This window comes from Gobio gobio (genome assembly GCF_949357685.1).
Source record: "Gobio gobio genome assembly, chromosome: 15".
Lineage (NCBI taxonomy): Eukaryota > Metazoa > Chordata > Actinopteri > Cypriniformes > Gobionidae > Gobio > Gobio gobio.
This window is the reverse complement of record NC_137108.1, coordinates 17,057,140-17,079,505: the sequence shown is the minus strand read 5'-3', so window position 1 is coordinate 17,079,505 and position 22,366 is coordinate 17,057,140. Positions and strand designations below refer to the sequence as shown.

General features: G+C 37.1%; 1 protein-coding gene across 1 annotated transcript in view; it reads right to left on the bottom strand.

Annotated features, from left to right (window-relative positions):
- ulk4 (unc-51 like kinase 4) overlaps nucleotides 1–22,366 on the bottom strand; it is a 264,458-nt gene that overhangs the window by 148,271 nt on the left and 93,821 nt on the right. The window contains exons 22-23 of the mRNA XM_079837455.1: nucleotides 1,759–1,892; nucleotides 1,243–1,364 (exon numbers count right to left, since the gene is read on the bottom strand). Of these exons, the coding sequence (XP_079693581.1) occupies nucleotides 1,243–1,364; nucleotides 1,759–1,892 (256 nt within the window). The remainder of the gene's footprint in view (nucleotides 1–1,242; nucleotides 1,365–1,758; nucleotides 1,893–22,366) is intronic.

Genomic DNA, 22,366 nt, shown 5'->3' with positions numbered 1-22,366 from the left:
CAATCACAGTATTTGTAAAAAATAAAACGGAATTGGGTGGGGAAAAAAAAAATATTTCATAGGGCACTAAACATGTAATTTTTTTCATTATACTTTAAATAAATTGTTGTTAAATTGTATAAAGTTTCATTATTTCTATTAATTAGACATGCTTTAAACGTAATCTAGAAAAAAGAAAAAGAAAAAAAAAACAGAATTAGGAAAAAAATTATGGAATTTGGGAAAAAATAAAACAGATTTCATATGGCCCTAGTCAACAGTGCTGACTGCTAACACAATGCTACATATATATCATTTCATATTAACAATGTATTCACCTACTCAGACTATGCGGTTTCAGTTGCAGCCAGAGGAATCCTTAGTGGCATTTTTATTAAAAAATTGTAATAAACAACATATTATTCAATATACATTATCAGTGTTTATAAATATCAGTGTTTCCCATATATTGATTTATTTGTTGCAGCCCGCAACAATATCAGCATTGACCGCCACAAATAGATTTCTAAAGTCTTTCTTCAATTGCTCACTCTTTCTCCCATGAGTGGACACGCCCCCTACTGCTGATTGGCTAAAAGTGTTCTAGGACAAGGGTGTCCAATCCAGCTCCTGGAGGGCCCCTGTCCTGCAGAGTTCAGCTCCAATCCCAATTAAACACATACTAGAAACTTCCAGGCATGTTGAGACTTCTAGGATGTTCTGATCTAACTAAAGGGGTACTTGGCCTGAACAGATTGTGAACCTCTAAGCAAAACAATTACTTTATTTTTGTTTATATGTGTAATAGGGTATTATCTATTGCAGGTAGGTCCCAATGTGTGTGTGTGTGTGTGTGTGTGTGTGTGTGTGTGTGTGTGTGTGTGTGTGTGTGTGTGTATGTATATATATATATATATATGTGTATATATATATATATATATATATATATATGTGTATATATATATATATATATATATATATATATATATATATATATGTGTATATATATATATATGTGTATATATATATATATATATATATATATATATATATATATATATATATATATATATATATATATATATATATATATATATATATATATATATATATATATATATATATATATATATATATATATATATATATATATATATATCTTTTCTTTTCTTTTTCTCAAGGTTGTACCATCCTTCAGGAGATCGAAAACCCAATATAACTAGCAAAAAGGTAAATATAGCAAGACCTGACAAAGACACACACCTGTGAGGTGAGCAGATGCAGCACCACAGCCATCATGGGGAGGCTCTGCTTCAGCTGACGGGACTGCGTAGGAGAGGGGTGCTTCCTTCCCACAATGCTGCCTAACACGGACAGGATGTCATCTACAGAGAGCCCACATAAACAGAGGCAGTGAGAAATCAGCCAATCACAAACAAACCGTCATGATTATTGTGGGTAGGTGGCCAGGGGCGTGAGCAGGTGCGTCTCAGTGTCGGGATGAAACCCGCAGGAAGAACCGATCCGGTTTGAACCGGTTTAATGGGGGTGTGTTGGTGTGTAACAGCACTGATTCACAAATGAAAAAGGAGGAACAGGTCGATACCTGAGAGCCTGCTCACGTATTCAATCAGAAAGGTAATTAAAGAGAGGCCAATCAAATTGGATGTTCAGTCTTATTGCCCCTTCTTTGTTTTGCCTATTTCACTCTGTTCCATCTCGGGTGAATTCTTTGCTTTCCCTTTTCCCTCTTTTTTGGGTGTATTGTGATTGATTTACCCAGGATGGCTGGCAGTTCGTGCACTGTGTGACGGATGAAGAGGGTCAGGCATTTTGACAGGTATTCATTGCCGCTTTGTTGCTCCTTTCCTGGCGTGGCCTTTCGAATGTCTCTTTCGATGTACATCACCAGCCTGAGAGAAGGGTTGGCAAAACATTATTATTCATCTGCAGACACCCAGACCAAACATAAAGAGAGAGAGAGAGCTGAAACACAGTGGGGAGAGGGTAGATGCTTTTAATCAATTACACTCCACAGCTGGAGGGGTGACAGAATGGAGATGAAATGGTGTTGATCCTGAAACAATATCAGGAAGGGAATGAGGTCTGTCTGCCCGACCGGAAGGACCGGAGAAAAACAAGATGCATCTGGCATTGAATTGAATTTGAAGTGTATAAGGTACACAAATTGGTGTCTGAATTAGAGATGAATGCATGTGACTTGATTCAAACATGCAAACCGACATATTAGGATTGATTCATGCGGATGGTGTTTGAAGAAACAAGCTTAGTAAAAGCATGGATCACATCTCCTGGGATTCTGGGAATGGCCTTGGATCTAAAATTATGATACCAGCCCCAAAAAGTTATTATTATGGGTGTAATAATAATAATAAACTCTTAAAAAATTAAATAAAAACGATTATTTCACACAATTTTTTTTTTCCACCAACAATGTCCCGCAGTTTATATTAATGGACTATCAATTATATTATTCTGTGATATATACTTTTGAGGCTGTCAACACTTGTCACACTAAACTTTGTCTTTCTGAATGGCTGCATGATGTTGTATTGAAGCGTCCACAGTAGCATGTTGCATCCAATGCCCCATTTGCTTTGACATATTCAAGACCTATTTAATCTTTGAAGGTCTAAATGCTTTGAAATTTAGCTTATACTCCTGTAAACAAAGCTGAATTTATTTTCGCCAGCCATGATCCCACAGCCCTAAAGACCCTTTGGCTCAGAGTGCTACAGTAGCCACAGTGGACCGCTCTCAGTGTTTAGATAGTGCCTGGGAGGCTCAATCTTTACAATTTGGGGGATAAAAACAAATGAATGGCATACTAATAATAGTCAATGACAATAAACTGGGATACATTTTTTTTATTTTAACAAACATCTTACATACTTCACCTTTAAGAATAAGCAACATTAATAGAGATGATTGCTTTGGCAAATACCACTAATTAATATGTAACACTTGGCATTAGTGTGTCAATGACAAAAGAATATCGCAACACAACACTATTGATTCAGCCTCACCTCTAGTATCTTAAACTAATCAATTCACTACAAACAAGAGATGCATCTCTTGAGAGAAGTAGCTAACATCTAATATTCATGATATAGAAATGTATGTCACGGACACAGTAAAGAACACAAATAAGAAAATAGATGATAAAACTCATGCAGGATGCAGTGAGGATTAGGCCATTCTCAAGAACTGTTGTTCATTGTAGTATCTACTCTGATTTATACCCTACATTAATAAAATAATTATTCAAAATTCTGTCATTTACTCACCACCATGTTTTTACAAACCCTAAGGACCAAATAGTGATTGTTCACTAAAAATATTTTCTTTTTGTCTCTCAAATTTAAAGGGGCCATCAAATTTTAATTTAGCTTTTGACATTTAGAAGTCATTATACTATATGAATATCCTATACGTTTCACTACTGAAAACGTCCTTGTTAGTTCAAAAACAGCTTTTATTGTTTCCAAGCCCAGAGAATAACTTGTTGTGCAACGTGGCTACCTAATAGACAGGTGAAAAACAACACCTACTTCATTATTGTAACTTTGGCCCCGCCCACTGGCGTGTTAGTGAGATGACGAGGAGAGAAGAGCAGGATCACTCGACAAAAAACAACATTACCTTCTAAAATATCCTAATGCTAGGAATGTGGTTATTTATTTTTAACAATGTGAATGTCTCAGTTGAGCAGTATTTATTTGTATTCAGTACATTTCAATGTGGATTCTTTGGTAAATCAGTCGCAATTTCGGCACAGGCTTTGCAAACAGACTTTTACAATATGGACTTGACAGTAATGCGACAACATTTAAGTAACCATGTTAATTCTAATCAGGGCTCGACATTAACGCTTGTCCGCTTGTCCGGGACAAGTGGATTTTTTGAAGGGGCAAGTGAAAGAGAATTTTACTTGCCCGACGGACAAGTAGCCTGATAAACCGTCATTAACAAAAAATAACTAGGGAATCACCAAAATGCAAGAATGATTTTGCATTCATTATTGTAAGTGGAGATGGATAGTGGATAATAATGTATAATGAACTGATGGTAACTATACTGCTCGCGCTGTTGACGCTCGCGCAGCCTCTCGAGGAGAAATCGAAACAAATGTGCACCGCTCAAACAGAGAAACTCAGTTAACACACTGCCGTAAAAATGTAGAAATGTGGAGTTTATTTATATTTATAACATATGATACAGTTGCAACGTCACATTACCAACAATAGTGCTGTATTCCTAAATAACATCAGACTGAAAATGTCACTGATTTCATATGACAGTTCCATAAACAATTAATTAACATTAAGTCACTTACATTTTAGATGCAATATTGAGTGTTTTTGTTCTATTTCCACAGCGAAAATAGTTCCAACCAAAGATCACAGCAGAACGCGTGTCACCGCAACAGCGTATCAGTGAATGATTCAGCGTTTTGAATAAATCGGTTGAATCAAAGATTCAATGACCTATTCGTAAACGACTGCCTCGTTCTTGAATGAATCAGCCGTTTGAACGAATCGACTTAATGAATCACTCATTAAGACGGTCACCTGCCGCCACCCACTGGCAGTTTAGTTTAATGTTTAAACATTCTTTGTATTTTCAAAAAATATTTAAAACAATCTCATAACAATATTTAATGCAGTTGTAATTTTTTTTGTGTAAATTATTTAATTTGATTGGTAACAGCCCTATAGTGTCTTCTAATTTAATTTATTGATCAAATTTAAGAATATAAAAGGAAAGCTGAAGCATAGCCTATATTTAATAAGATTAGGGGAAAAATGCTCTTTATAAAAGGTAAAAATATAACAAATATGCAGATTTAAATATGTCAAAGCTGATTGAACACTGGTGAGAATACTGCTTCAGAATACATTTTATTTACAACATACAAAAAAAAAAAAGTTGTTTTTTTTTTCGGACAAGCACATTTTTTACTCGGACAAGTGAATGACAGATTTACTTGTCCGAAGGACAAGCATGTGAACAAGCTTAATGTCGAGCCCTGCTAATGCCTGATCTGTGACCAGTGATTTCTGATATGTAATGATTCATGTACAGTCAGATGTTGACCAGTGACTAAACGGTCAACTTCACATTGTTTCTCTTAGTAGGATGAAAATAATCTTTAAACTGTGATTAAATGATATATAGAAAGCGATCAACAAACACACTTGCAAAACTCTGTTGCTGCTCTGGGAAAACAAACTGCATCCACTGTTTTCTTAACTCTGGGTTGTTTGGGAAGCTGAACAAGGTTATCTTTTCCTCACAACCAAAAACACACTTCTTTAGTGACATTGTTGATTTTGTGGTCTAAAAACAAAATGACAGCGCTGTCGACGGCTTCCGTAACCCGGACGAAGCTCGTTGATGGGCGTGCTCTTGCTCTCGCTCTGGTTAGATGTGCAAATGCGCTCATCCGGCAGAAGTGCCCATAAAAGGAATTCCTCCCTTTATCAAACAGGGCCATACAAAAAAACTTTCCGAACATTATTTGAATGATGAAGGAGTGTTTTTGGCACAGAAATACTTGAGTCATACGTTCAAGTTTTCTTTTTTTTTGGCCATGTTTAGCATGAGAATTCTACTCTTTAACAGTGTAAATAAGTCAGAATGCATTAAATAGCATGCATCATTGCGCTGCTGCACTCATGGTACGGCAGTAAAGTTCCTTGATCATTACGTTGGAATGATAGTATAGTTCCTAGTCATATCGGTCTAGAAAATCACAACTTTAAATTTTCCATCGGTCTTCGTACACAATGTAACTATACACATCACAACATGTAAAAAGGAAAATATTGGTGTTATTTTGTCACTTATTGAGCAGTAGGCTAGCTGGAGCCATTTACCTCCAGTCTTTGTGCTAAGCTAGGCTAGCGGTGGGTGCGTCAGACAGAGTTATGGCACGCATGGAGATGAGAATGGTATGTATGGACTTGTCTAACTCTGGGAGATATGGGGAATAAGATAAAGTCCCAAAAAGTTGGCGTGTACCTTTAACTAATGGGACCTTATTGTAAAGTGTTACCAACATGATTATATATTATCTCCTTTTGTGTTCCACAGAAGAAGTTCAGTGAGAGTAAATTAAAACAGATCTTTATTTTTATGGTGAACTATTACTCTAAAGAAGCATTTTGCTTTAAACATTGGCTCAACATCAAACCTATCCAGACACCCCGTGTAGTACTCATTAAATTAATTGCAGTGCCTAAGATGTTCTAAGATCATTCAATTACAATATTACATTTCTTACACTAAAAAGGTGCAGCTCTGCCAACAGTGCAGATGTCTTTAAAAATAGCTTGTCAAGAGCAACCTCTCTTCTCTTCTGCTCTAAGTGAGAGAAATTAGATTGTGAGAGGGTGAGATCCACAGCACCAGCAGTGACAGCCCGTCACTGCCCTCAAGCCCATGCTAATTAAGAACACTGTTAATTAACTTGTTTGCAACCAGCACTGCACACTTCTATACAATCTGTGCCTCAACATTTCCCTGTAAGCGAGTCAGTTCCTCCCAGCCTCTCATAACACACAAGCATGCAAACTGGCACACGCAAACAAACGCACACACACACACAAACGCACACACACACACACACACACACACGCGCGCGCACTTCTGCTGAGGCGCGTCTCTCAAATTAGACACGGATGAAAAAGCAAACAGTGAGAAAATTGCACAGAGCCCAGCAGTGTGGGAAGGAAATGCACCCAGCAATTATACCAGAGGCTGAAAGTAAGTTTGAACAGAGGACTAGAGGGAACACACTGGATTAAACTCCAATGAGAGAGCAATCGCCTACTTAACTAGCACACTTGACAAAGAGGAGAACCGGGACCTGGATGCAAACCTGACAAAAACCTGCTATATTAAATCTGCACTGACCAAACTAATAAAAACAAAAGCTAAAATGAGCATTCGAATAATTTATTGACAGCTTGTTTGGATGGCCAAAACTCAATAATGGAAGATTTAATCTTCCCTTTGAAATAGTTGCTAAGTGACTCAACTCTATTGAATTGTAATTGGCACTGAAATGAACACAGAAGTTCTGTGCTCAGGGATATTCCTGGTAAAACTCTTTCGAGAATAGCCGATATAGATAGTGCCAACCAAACGAAAAGCTTTAAACCCTTCAACGTCCAGTAAACAGAAATGTGTGACTGCAGAGAAAGATAGGCCGTTAAAATCTAAAGCAGTACAACAGCTAAATATCCTATATTTAAAGAGTGAAGTCATCATGTTGAATAATTTCTATGAAAACGGTAAAAAGAATCATATTCATTTGTTCCTTTATAAGTCCAATTATGTAGCTCTCCAGCAAAGTAATTTTATGTGCATTGCAGCTTTTACATTTAAAAAAAAATCTGTCTATAGAGAAAATGAATATGATTTTTACTACCAAAATGTTAAAACTCCACTCTATAAAGTTTGCACTGCCCTACCATTCCTGTTAAAATTAAAGTTTGTATTACTGTCTATTGCATCACAACAACAAAACATGTGCTGAAAATGTGCTGAAATGTGTCACTCAAACTAAGACAAGACTGAAATTATAAATTTTGTTAAGTCACTCTTTACTATCTCTAAAGCCCCGTTTCCACTGAAATTACCCGGAACAATTTGTCCCAGAAACTTTTTCCCCAGGAACTTTTTTTCCCCAGACCTTTTGCTGTCTGCGTTTCCATTGCGGTCTTAAGTACCATGAAGATTAGTCCAGTGACGTAGGACTGCACCAAGCTTTCCAGAGCCCACTGGATTTCGTCTTCCGCAAATACACATAATAAAGCCTGAATCTCGTCGTTGGTCCATCAGTCATATTTTTTCAAAAATCATTGTTGATTCAAATAGCAAACAACTCTTACTGCACGCACCGCAACAGACTTTTAGGATGAAATAAAATGCTGGGTGAGCACAACCAATCAGCATGTTCAGCGCCCAAGTCCCAACCCCCGAAAGTTCCTGAACTTTGAAAAAGTCCTACCTCGCAAGCAAGGGCTGTTTTTAGGGGGAAAATTTTACCCGGAACTTCATTTAGACCCCGGTTCCTGCGGTCGAAACACACCGAGTACCACCCCAAAGTCCCTAATTCCTGGGGAAACGTGGCTTAAGATCCTTTGGAAGGACCAGCAGAGCAGTGTTCTACATACAGCCATGTACAGCCCAAGGTTTGGCAGAATTACTCTTAAGGCACTGATATGCTTTAAGCTAAATTTAATAACTAAATGGTGTGATGTAATTTCGAACAAAATCAAAAAGTTTTTTTGTGTTTGTTTCGGGAGTTCGAAACGAAGCAAACTCTCCAGAAAATTTTGCTGCGGCTGGTAAACACTTTCAAACTACCATTGGGCCGTGGCGAATACATAATAGGTAGGTGTGTATTGAGGTGGGCACTTATGATGTTAATTTCCTCCGTCAAGGTGAAACGTCCGTGATTAAAATAAAAAAAAAACTGGAAAGCCGCTTTATAGTATATTTATAGCTGTTTGGTTTTAATACATTTTTTTACAAGATGTAATTTAAGTCACAGGTGTCCCCAGAATGTGTCTGTGAAGTTTCAGCTTAAAATATCTCACAGATAATTTATAAATCCATGTTGTAAATACCCATTTCTGACTACAGACAATAACAGGGTGTTATATTGAAGTAGCATCTGCCTGCAAACCCAGAGGCTGCATTTTCAGGACCACAGTTCTAGGACCCTAAGCAATATTTTAGTTTTTTAACTGATATATTGCCCTAACCAACCCCTAGCCCTAAACCTTCCCATTGGTAACCCTGTTGAGATGTTTAAACTCATTTAAGTAATTAAGTTTAAAATGGCTGTGCCTGCTGTTTTGTTAAAAATAAGGTGGAAAAAGTTTGCTAGATGGCACAGTCAATAAAAAACAAAAAAAAATCTTCTAAAACTTCTAATGGATTGTTTTCTTAGCACACTTATCTGAAGCGCACACACAGACAACCGGCTGTCAGACGTCAAGTCTCGTGAGTAACTTCTCTTTCACGTGTTTAAACTGTCAAATACACACAAGGGTCTTGTTGACCACTTGCGAAAACAAAATAGTGGCGCCGTGGGTGGAAACGTGCAGATTAAGGGGCGGTAATATTATAATAAGATGCCCTTCCTACACCAGAAGGGGAAAGAAATCGGAGCAGCTCGTTTTTTCACGTGCTCGCAGAGTAAGGCTTACCAAAGCTTACTGGGTTGTCCTTTTTCACGTTTTCTGGGTTGGTAGATGCACCGGAGACCTGATTATAGCACTTAAACACGGAAAAAGTTTGATTTTCATGAGATGCCCCCTTTAAAGCAATCTATTGTATAAAGTGCTATGTAAATAAATGTCACATGACTTTACTTGACTAGAGTGGCTATGATGTTTTCTCACCGCTGTTACTTTTGTTGTGAACTTTGCTGTGAGTATATCAAGGGCTTCTTCGTTAATTCTTCTGGGGTTTTCGAATAAACAAATGGGCATGAGTGGCATGTGAAGTATATTGTCACCTATCTATGAAAGTTACGGTATGTTTTCATGGCATATTGATCTATGATTTCAAAAGATCAAGGGCTATTTGATTCCCCTCAATACGGCTGTGGTAAGGGAGGGGCAGAGAGCTGTGGGAAGGGAGCGTGGCCAGTGACGCAAGTGCTAATGAGTGTCACCTGCATGCCAAACTGGTCTCCGGAAGGAAAAAATGAGTGATGACAGTGGAGGACAAGAGAGAACCAGGCCTGGACTTTATGTTGTTGTTTTGTTTTAGTTTATGTGGCAGTCATCCATGAGGGGTTTTGATATTTATGTTTATTTTGTGAATAAAGTTACACTATATTGCCAAAAGTATTGGGACACCACTCCAAATAATTGAATTCAGGTGTTCCAATGACTTCCATGGCCACAGGTGTATAAAATCAAGCACCTAGGCACGCAGACGCTTCTACAAACATTTGTAAAAGAATGGGTCGCTCTCAGGAGCTCAGTGAATTCAAGCGTGGTACTGTGATAGATTGACACCTGTGCAATAAGTCCATTCGTGAAATTTCCTCACTACTAAATATTCCACGGTCAACTGTGAGTGGCATTATAACAAATTGGAAGTCAAGTTTTGTCAATTTAGTGTATGTTGAACATTCGCAGCGTCGCGCCTCCTCCTTCACATAGCCTTTAACATTGTTGCAATGGCCATTTATTCAAGTATTCATAGCAAATAAATTATCACTGATGCAAGGATTGCAAACAACACAGCTCACCATTTCCCAACTGGTTTTTCAGATATCAAGCAAAAATACAACACAAATGGAACGTGTGGGCTACATTCCCAATCCTACCTGGCATTGAGCTCATCTGCAGAGAATGCTGTTTGTTCTTAGATTAGTCTGATTGAGCTTGACGGCTGTGTAGGTGACCTCCATTGATTCTATGTGATGTGTGTTTCAATGTGTTGGAAAGCTACAGCCCAATAAATTGTTCCCTTGAGAGAGAAATATAAAGTCACTGGAGCTTATGGCTGAATTGGATTTCTTCTAACCTATGCAGGGAAGATTTGGGCCAATGCTTGTATGAGGATGAATGGATCTTAGTTGTTCTCCATCTGAAAAACTACTAGGATTAGCATCTGCATTCAAAGCAATATATTTAAATGTGTGTCACCATAACCATGGTGTTTTCAAGGTCCTGACTTACTGGCCTAAGTTAAAAGAGGCAACCTACAAGTCTCTGATATTCTGGTCCCTCTTGGAATGTAAGTTCATGGTATTTTACCATTCACATCCATTTTATTGACCACTGGAGAAAAGGGGTAAGTCTGATCGCTTAGAAACCTTAAAAGCAGCTCTCAATAATTTACAAAATTTGAAGAATAATTTATGTCTGTACTATGTAAAACAAATTTTTCAAGAAGAGCACCAAGAGATTCACCAACGTTTAATACACAAGATTAGTTTTGCCAAAGTAGTGATTCTTGCCTTAACAAGCACATGTGAGTATCACCATTGTCTAAATAAACAACTTATGAAATTTGAATATAAAAACAACTGCATTGTGAGTGACATCAGCAAAAAGAACCACAAAGAACATCAAAACCAAGAAACACAATTGATTGCTTTGAATGTCATCTGTGCTAAAATCCACCACAGCCTTCCAGTTCTCATTTTCTCTTCAGCCAAAGTCTTTCTTCCAGGGTCAAGCAGAACAGAGCTACACTCATAATTGACAGAAGCTTTAAAGCAAAGCTCTTCTCTAAGAATCTTGGGAGTAATTTGAAGAGAGAGCATTTTCAGGTATGCAATTCATTTGATTAAGCTTTGAGTTCAAAGGAATGATCCTTACACTTTCTCAGAGTTAATAAAATTGATGGGATGAAAAACTCTTTGCACAGCCTAGGCTGTGTGGTTATCTAATACCTCTATACCCCCCCCCCCCCCCCACCCCATTTCAATAATCTAACAAACGATGTGTCCAAATTTAATGGAAGTGGAACTAGTACTTTGCCTTTGTTTAAAAAAACGAAACAAAAAAACCCCACCTAAACTCAAACGCCAACAGGTCTCTTAAAAAATCTAGTGAAGTGGTGACCCTTCACTAAACCCCACCTTTAAATGTAACCCAGGCTTATTGGAAAAACATGCCTGTGGTGAAATTTCTGAAAAAAATATTATGCAGCTTCTTGCATGTTTTTGCTATTGTCTAATGTAATGCTGCCTTCAAGTTCTCTTGGGAAATTCCTTCTTACCAGCTGTGGCAAATTGTTATTAATCAAAGTGAATGTTAAAAAAAAAAATATCACTGAAAACTAGGAACATGGTTGATTTAAACAAAAACCCGCTTCAATTTATCCTAAATAAATTTGGTCCCAGCAGACCAGGTCCCAGAAGAACATTTTGGATGTTTTGGTTTATAATTCCTTCTTTTTAAGGATGAATAGAAGTCCTTTTCAATTGTTTAGTGATTATTATTATTATGGTGAAACTTTATAATAAGGTTTTATTTGTTAACATTTTTCGTGCACTATTATCAATTGTAATTATAAACACTATTGGATAAGGTTTCTCCCTTCAATAATTCGTATTTACCAGTATTCTGAACGAAACCTCTCCATCAAGGTTTTTCTTTGATTAATTCTACATTTTAAAATAAAGCAAGCACTCTGAGGGTCCTAAATTCCAACATACCTCCGTTTACTGACAGAAGAGAGGCAATAATGACAACCTTGGTATTTACAAGTGCACCAATGGAGTTCTGTTGCTGCCAGACTGGATTAGTCTATAATAAATTTCCTCTTCCCAAAAGGCTATCATTTTCCCTCTCTCAGAATGAATTGTTGTCGGATGTCAGGGATACTCAGTGCTCGTAGGTGAGGAGGTATGAGGGAGAAAATGAAAATCTGGAGACATGAGCATGATTTACAAAACCATTTATTCCGAGATGTTAGGATCAAGCAGCCCTTTATTAGACGGACATGGCGAGCCAGGCGCTACATTACCTGAGGAAGAACAGAAATGAGAAAAGGGAACTGTGACTTTCACAATAAATTACATTTACTGGGTGCCAGGACTGCTGTGCGCTTATGGCTCTACATGCATACGGTTATAATTGGAATCCTACGCGAGATCGTTTCTTGACTGAATGACTGGGAACAACAGGAGTGACAGGGTAACATTTCATTCCCTAGTGGTTCTTTGTTATCCTGACAGTTCGAGCTGTAATGCAGTGATTTGTGAACCGGTTCTTATAGACCCACAGAATGGGGTCATATTTTTGTTTTTTGTCTGCTCTGAGGCAACATTTTCAACTTATCAGTCAATTACCAAACCCTTGATTATATGAATTAGGTGTGTCAGGGCACAGACAGAATTCATTTGAAAACTGATTAGGGTCTGGCAGCAGCTTTAGATCTACTTGCTATGCAGAAAACAGACCAGCTTTCCTGATTAATGGATTCTAATCTAAAGAGTGGGCAGCACTAGGAGGCAGAGATGCATGAGAACAGCACCATTTAAACCAAGGACACTCAAACCTTCTTTACCAGGAGCCAATGAATAAAATAACCTGGTAAAACTATCAATAATCCATTCGGAGATGATTTTTGTGCACTATCCAACAACTAGAGCAACCAGAGCCTCATATTTCTATCAACCCATTCATTAGCACATTTTTAAGTGCTTTAAAATAGACCCTTTTCATTTTCCATGTGGTGGAGGTAATTGTAAATCTTAAATTTTGCCAGTATGTTCACTTCATACAATGAGGGGTACGAGGGACGAAATCTCTCCAAGAGCAAGGTGCAAAATGGACTCTTTTCACAGACTTTGACGACGCGTTTCCATAGTTAAAAAAGTAAATCTAGCAACATTTAACACTACATATTTTACTGTTTTCTTGGCAAATTGTAAAAAAAGAAAGGTTAATTCTGCTGCTTAATACATCAGATGAGGGAGTGATGGCATATTTGACATGCTTCTCTCTTGTCACCAAAGTAATCAATCTCTTTTTCTTTTGAAATTGGGCAAAATGGGAATGCAAAAATTATACAGGTATCTGTTGTAGTTGCAATTCACCACTATATATTTACGCAGCTATGATGACTTTCCAGAACCCTGGAAATTTAAAAAGGGTCCATTATCTGTGAAGCCAAAAAAGTTTTACAAACCTGGACTAATGTCAGTGTACCTGAGTGATCCTCAAGAGTTTTGGAACAATGTCTTATGGACATATAATTCAAAATATGGGAATGATTTGATGCATCAGGACCTTGGATGCCTTGTAGTTGAAGCAACTATGAATTCTCCTGCGTAGCAGAGAATGTTTAACTATCCATCTGTGAACTAAAGCTGAAACACAGTTGGGTAATACAGCAAGGCAATATTCAAAAACATAAAAGCAAGGCAGAATCTAAAACACGCAATTCATGTTTAAAAGCCTACAAATATCACTGAGCTGAAGCAGTTCTGTGAAGAGGAGTGTGCCAAACGTCCTCCACAGTGGTGTGAAACTCTCATAAATAAATGCATGGTGTGTTTATTTGCAGTTATTGCTGTTAATTGGGGTGTAAACAGTTAATGACTCTAAAGCAATTTCGACGTCGTCATCTGATTGGTTGAATTCTACAGGATGTCCACAGGCTGTGTCGAGTTTAATGGTCCGCTTGGAAACAAATGCCTTGACGCCAAACTCCCTCGCAGAAGAAGAATGCTGTCGTGTTTACAACTGTGACAATGAGCGCTTACCAGGACAACTAAACGCTGGATTTTCAAAAGTATGTGAAGTTTGCGGCTCCATCGTTGCGGTAAACTTGCCCAACGCTCTTGAATTAATCATTTATAGATGCACGCTGGTCTGTTATTGCAAGGGAAATTTTCACGCCCCTAAACATGACGCGTAACAAAACGAACCGGGATTGGTTGCATTACATGTCAGTCAAATGTCCTCTTAGGCGGTCCTTCACCAATGAAAGCTGCGATGGAGTCCAGACCTTCTGCTGTCAGTCTGAAGGTCTGGCTGCGAGACTAACTCAAATCTACTGTAATCATTAACTTTTATAAGTATTTACAACTAGGGCTGGACGATTAATCAAAACCAAAATTCAGAACCTCTAACCGACGGAATTTTTCCATGTCGGTTATTTCGTTTTTTAATCCTGTTAATAATTTCCCCTTAAAAACATAAGGGTGAATGTTTTTCATGCAGACAGCGTATTCACGAAAGTTTGTCAATTGTATGTTTAAAGACTTGCCAGTTTAAACATTCAAGTGATTTTACACCATTCAATAACATTAATATGAAAAACATCGCACTTCTGTGCTTGCAATCGGTTTTCTGTGACACAGGTGTCTCTGACAACGAGCGAGCCCTGAAGCCAGATCACTTTCACTTGCGTCTTCAGTAAACTTTGCCAATTGTATGCGTTTTAACTTTTAAGGCTTGCCAGTTTGGACATTCATTTTAGACTATCGGATGTGTATCATTATATACATGCATTGAGTCTTGCACATCACGTGAAGATCGCACGCACAGAAACGTATTAATTTGTCAACGCTGTCCTGTGATTTATCACAGGAGTTATAGCATATATTGTTCTACCTTTGAAGTAGCTACTGTACATACAACGCACAGCTTCACAATTAATAGAGAGAATGTAAGACTAATTCACACATGCAGTCTCTCTCATTAATGCATTTAAATAACTACTCACGGTGTTAATTTATTTAAAAAATGAAATATCCCACCTTTAATAGTTTTTCCTCACTTACAGTACAAACCTTGTCAGTGAACTATGAGGGCAAAAAAAAAACAAAAAAAAAAAACAAAATAATCGTTCATTAATCGTATAAGTGTTCAATGAATCAAAAATCGAATCGTTTTGATTTTAGGTAATATTGTCCCGTCCTATTTAGAACTTTCTTTTTCTTTTGAGCTAAAAAACAAAAAAAAACAAAAAAAACTGACACATTAAGTAATCTGAACTGTTGAATTGTTTTGAGTTTCATTAACTTTCAATTTAGACAAACTTAAATTTAACTGAAACCAGGCTAAGATTTGTATTTCCCAGCATGCTTTGCCACGACACTCAAAAGGTAGAGTATATACTTAAATCAAATGTTATATGTTTTTGGTGCAAGATTAACGTTAAGTGGGAGATTGAATAGTATTTCATGTTTTGCTATGCAAGTTTAGAAAAGTTTCTGTTATGTTGATTTTTTGTATGGTTAGCATCATGGTGACAGGTGGAGCATGAACTTAGTTTTAGAACAGATTTAAATGTTAAATGTTTTATATTGCTGTATTTATTGAACTAGCTAGTTAAATCTAGCCACGTTTCCACTACTAAAAATATTTAAATTCAGATTAAATTATAATTTTAAAAGTTAAATGTATGAATTAACTTACTCAAATATTTAAAGTTAAGAGCAATTAAAATAAAAGAGTACAGAATAAAAAAATCTGCAAGTTCTGCTTAAACTTTACATTTCTTAACTTAAAAAACAACAACTATGTAACTGATTACCACACATTATTTGAGTTTTGCCTACTTATTCGGGTTTACAGTGAAGTTGTATAATGCAGTACTCTGAGAAGCTACCATTATTAATAAAAACTATAATCCGCATGACAAGTCATGACTTAAAGAGTTAGTTCACCCAAAAATGAAAATTAGCTGATGATTTACTCACCCTCAAGTCATCCTAGGTGTATACATTTGGAGTTATATTAAAAAAGTCCTGGCTAATCCAAGCATTATAATGGCAGTGAATTGTTGCCTCGTTTATGAAGTCCATAAAAGTGAATCTATCCGTCATATAACTGCTCCATACGGCTCCAGGGGGTTAATAAAGGCCTTCTGAAGTGCCACGTTTGTGTAAGAAAAATATCCATATTTAAAACGTTATAGACTAAAATAACTAACTTCTGGCAGAAAGTCGTACGCAATTCGACTTATGGCAAAAGAGTCATATAAGAAAAAAGAACGTCATATACACCTAGGATGGCTTGAGCGTGAGTAAATCATGGGCTAATTTTCATTTTAAAGTGAACTAATCCTTTAACAAGAAGATTAGTGGAAATGTCATTAGTAGCTAATTGTAAGACAACTAAGGCCCCGTCGACACGGAGATGCGTTTAGCTGTATACGTTAAAAAATTGTACCGTGTCAGCATTTCGTCCACACGGATCCGGCGTTTCGGGAGCATGAATCCAGTATTTTTTTAAACCGGGTCCCAGAGTGGATAAATCTGAAAACGACATCCTTGTGTTTTCGTGTGTACAGCCAATCCGTACATTTTGTGAAACGGTGATGTCATCACACCACGTCCCGCGTGGGAAACACTTGAAAGGGATACAACTACGGGCACTGGGCATGCGCACATCAATATTGTGTCATTTAATTACTGTATTTGCATTATTGTAAGGGTAGGTTTAGGGTATAGGCTTTAATAAAACGCATCTGGTAAGTAGCACATTTATTTATTGTTATTTTATTGTGAGATTTTGCCTCACTTCCTACCATTGCTGTACCCCTTCTAGCAACAATTCTTCTTCTCCGTTTTAGTGTATTTATGTGGACATATACATCTTGTGCGTGCACAGATATTTCTTGAAACGAGAAAAAAAAAAGAAAGATTGGATAGGGAAAGCACTGGCTTCGTGTGGACGGGGCCTAAGTTACTACTGAAACATTTTGATGGGGGGGGGGGCACAATAGACTTAAAAGGTCCACTGAAGTGCCTTGAAACACGCAGCATTATTCAATGTGTTGATGTGATTTCCCCTGAAACGGCTCCAGCTGTTAGCAGCTCCTCCCCTTTTTTGAAACGCCAATAGCGTTTTGTTAATACCACAGTTTAGAGACTGACTAGAGCCTTTCTGTTTGGTAAAGCTAGAGTTTCCTCCTAATCTCTAACCATTTATCATCATAATCACCTCCATATCGGTTTGAAATACAGCATTCTGTGCAGAATTTAAACGGGTCCGATGTTTTGTTGATTGCGCCGACTCGTGCATATGATCCCTGCAGCGTGTCTCTAGTCAAAGGCTCTGGTCTAGACTATGTGAACATTCGCCTGAACATTCCCCTCAACTGAAAGCATAGGAAACTGCTGTGCTGTACGCTATGTGCCATTCACCATGTAGAAAATAGTAAATGTGTGAACAGCTGACCGATTTCAGCTACTGCTTCAGCGTCTATTTATAGAGTAGGGGGCGGGCGCTTCAGATTCTAGAGACCATTTGATTGGACAGAAGATGAAGTCTGCGATGATGTCATCAAAATCTGTGATCCATTTTAGTGGAAGTGAGAGACTGTAAGTTTTGAATGCTTATATCTCCTGAATGCAAATTGTGTCATTGTTTTGGAACACACCAGCTTATTCATAACCTTAAGGCTAACATAATCTTACTAAAAGCTAAAAAACTTCAATTACGATTTCAGGGGGCCTTTAAGGTACAGTCACATTCATCATTGCTCAGTGAAATTTTGCAGAAATCTAGTCATTTCAATAGGAATCCACGTAATCGAGAGTTTAGCGTGATAGGAAAAAAAATTCCCCAAGCAGATTTGGCTTGTGTTCAAGTTGGTCCCGCACATTTTTTTACTTGGGTCAGTAACCACCTAAAAATCACCCAGAACACCATAGCAACACGCTGACAGCCCAGTGTAGTTGCACTGATCTGTAAAAAAGACAGAGGCCGTGCATAAAACAGATCTAAATCACTAAGCTTGCACTATGAAGCTATAGGGAAGCACATTAAATATGAAAAATTAATTCCAGATGGATGTTAGGCAAATGCCACAAACACATTGTTACTGGTTAACATTAACAGCAGTAGCGGTTAGTATTTATCACCACTGTTTCGTAAAAAAATCATTCAAAAATACAATGAAAAACCTTTTCAACAATGCAGATATTCTGCAATGTCAATTTCTGCAGTCTCTAAAATGAAACATTCTTATCTCAACGTTCAAATTAAAAACTCCAGTAGAGCTCCCACCCCTCCTCCATCAGAAACCTCCAGAGGACCAATCCTAGAACAGAGACATCTCCTCACTACCTCTGAGGTCTGCTGCCGTCTTATTGAGTTAAAAACATCCCCTTATCTAGAAGCTGGGAGAATTCAATGTGTCTGCTCTGACCAGAGAGGGGCTGGACACGACGTGTCCGGTTTGACATGTCTGAGGCGGGCTGCAGCACTCATCTGACAGGGCTGCATGCAGCAGACGCTGCACTGCTAATTAGAGAAGTGTTTATGAGAACAGCGGGGAAACCACTGCATGAAAACACTGAAATCCGGCACTATCCGGGCATGGTATACTCCTGTGTAATTTGATGTTTACCGGATGTATGTGGGAAAAAGCGGATCAGAGTAACACGGAACAGTATATTTCCAGAAAAACCCGGAAACCTCACGTATGCGGACGTATACAGGAATCCGTGAAATTTCACGGACATATACAGCTGAAACACTGCTGGGTGTGCTAGGACTGAAGACTGTTAGGTGTGAAGAAGACCTTTCATATGTTAATGACTGACACTTGTGCTGGCTGTTCTCAGAAGGAGGGGGGCAGGGGAGCACTTCAGGATTGAGAATTATCTCTGGTCTACTGTAGGCTACAGCAAACAAGCTTTTTACACAGAAAAAATAATTCTTAAGGCCCTGAAACACTAAACTGAACTAGCAATGACTAAAGCCGACTGTGGGGTTGGTTCACGTTGCCTGGGTCTGAGCCAAACCATCAGAATGGTGTGTCAGGGCCTTAAAACCACTGCATGAAAAGAGTCTCTAAATCAAATGTTTTTTATAAAAACAGTACAAAATAAAAACCCTGTCTAAACATATACGTTCACAAAAAAATCTGAATATGTAATGAAATAAACAAAGAAATGTAATGGAATTAACAAAGGATAATTAACCAAACATTTTAGACTATCCCCAAACAATTTTTGCAAAGTTTTTGCAAAGTTTTACAAATTGTAGGCAATAATAGAATTAAATAAAAAGGAGATGAAATGTGGAAAATGAAAAAGTTTGTTTTAAAAACACCAAAAACTGATATGCTCAAAATAAAAATATGGAATAAAAAAGAGCAGGGATTCACTTGCTCAAGAAACACAGAAACACAAGCAGATCTTTCAGCTCTGCAACTGTTAACAAAAAGTGTCACTCCAAGATTCTTAACTTTAACACGCTGCAAAAGAGGGGCGTTTTGAGGTTTGAAATCCACCACTCACAATAGATGTAGGTGCAACCAATAAGGTTACCAATAAAAATAAGGCAACCAATAAAAATAATCCTAATTTTACAGAAAAAAACGTCAGTTTTTTTACAGTATTTTCTTGTAATTTTGAATTATGTTTAAAACAATGTAAAATTACAAACAATATCTAAATAAACAACTTGACTGTTATTTTAAGGATTATATAATTAATGACAAATTACAGTAATTCTCATTTTTTTATACAGGAACATCACTGTATTATTTTTCTGTTTTCATAAATAACAAATTCATGCAAAATTACAAACAATATCTGTAAATTAACAACTGTAATACAATATTTAGCTCATTATATAAAAGGTTTATGTTTATGTCCATACTAACAATTTAACATTATTCTTTGTCTTTTTAAAGTAAATCTTATTAGTTTTATATTTACACTGTAAGAATAAAAACCTTAAAAAAAACAGCAGCTACAGCTGCAAAACAAAAACCGTAAAATAAGTCAAATATCTTAAGTCAAATAAAGTTAAAAAACTTCACAGAAATTTACATTAAACGTTTTAGAGAAAACACTTAGTTTACAGATTTTTCCTTATTTAAATTAAGATATTTTACTTTAATTTTCTGTTTTACAGTGAAGGTGTATTTTTACATTCAAACTGGTTTTACATTCAATTCTGGATACAAATATAACAAAATATATAGCAAACTAAATATCAAACAATAATTGTTTTTAAAGAGTACAAATCTGCACTGCTCTCCAGGTTGAAACTTTCAAGCCTCTGCCCACACCACAAAACACCATTTGACCAATTAATTAAATATAACAGCAAATAAAAATAAATATACACATTTTCTAACTGTTGTTTAAAACAGGTTTTTTTTCTATATTTGCCAGGCTATTTGCTGTCTTTCCGTGTTCTTTTGAGCGTGATTGGTCAATCTGAACGTCATCCAGAAATCTGGCCAATGACAGTGCGCGCCTTCCGTTTGAATTATACACCCGTTGTCGTTGCTCGTGGCTCGCGGGGACGCGACGCGATCGCGGCGTCTAATCTTCAACAGGACGGCTTCTTCTGTCCATTAATGGCATTGCATGGATCATTTTAAACCTGTTAAAATCTTATTTTGGACGAATTTTGATTGTGGGATGTCGACTGAGAACGAAAAAACATGAATACGAACAGACTAAGGTTTCAATGGCGGACAGCAGACGGCAGAAGGTAACGTAAACCCCTTTATATTTTTTCTACTGCTTATCAAGATATAACGTTAGTGCATTAAAGTCATATGCTAATCGTGATTAACTTACATATTCTGTTTCTGTGTTTTGTTGTAATACTGTTAAGCTAGGGCTGGGTGTTATGGCGATCTGATGATACTGACTATTGTTAGTGATTTTGCTGTAAACGTTAACATTACCGTTTTATATTGCGGAATGTGAATATAGCGTATATAACGCAGCACTGACTGTACTAAAACTTTTTGACATTTTGACAAGGAAACATGCATGAATGTAGAATAATGAACGGGACATGCATGTGTTAAAATAAGCCTCTCTCAGACAGCAGGCGATCCCGAAATCAATTATCTTTCTGTAAAATGCACACAATTATCTCAGAAACCTTGTCATGTGAGGTATTCACTTGATTTAAACAGTCAGTTATGTCTTAAGTAAGTTAAACAGTTCAAGTTAACGTGGGGAAACCCGGATGCGTGTCATTCTGTGCATCCGTTCTTAAAGGGGCTGCAGCTTTGTCATAATTTTAATAAAACAAAAGAATAGAGAAGACCTTCTGCTTCTTTTAGAATCAAGTGATATTAATTAATTGAATATCATACAGTGAAGACTTTTAAAGCAGTATTATTCTGTAGCATTTTAATAAAATATCCATCAAAATATATATATATGGTGATATCGTTATTGTAAAATAAAATTTCTCATGTATGTATAATTATATGGTCATAATGCCCATCCCTACTGTCAGCTAGTTTTAAGATCAAGCTTGTCATAAAATGTAACAGAGCTTTGGAATGAATAATCTGAGATCATGTACACTTGTTCAACAGAGAGGACAGGAAACCACCATACTTGGACTCTGAAGAATTATAGGCAAACCAGGATTTTGGATCTACTGTGAAGTTTTTGTATGGGCCTGGTGAGTATGTTTTGCAAGTCCATGTCCGTAAGTTGATAATTAATATTAATGTTTTATCAAACAAATTAATATTCATTTGTGTGTGTGCATGTTTCTTCCCCCCTCATGATCCAGAAGTTTTGGATCCATGATCCTGAAGAACTTTTACAGATGTTGACCCTGAATGTGTAAAAGGTAATCTTAAAAATGTTGTCATTATTTTAATATTCTCTGTTTTTTTCTGTAATGTAGACGCATGCGTTTTCTGTGAAGTTGCTTTGAAACACTATCAGGGTTTTTTCTACATTGAAAATGTTTTGCCGGCCGCCAAAACAAATTTTTGTCCCGCCAAAGCCTTATTTGTTGAGTTATTGTGATTTGTGATTGATGTAGTAGATGACTGCTGCGCTTGAGTTAACTGAGTGACAGAGAGAACGACCAGTGAGCTCATCCCTCGCTCGCACTCTCTCTGTCTTCAAAATAAGCATTCT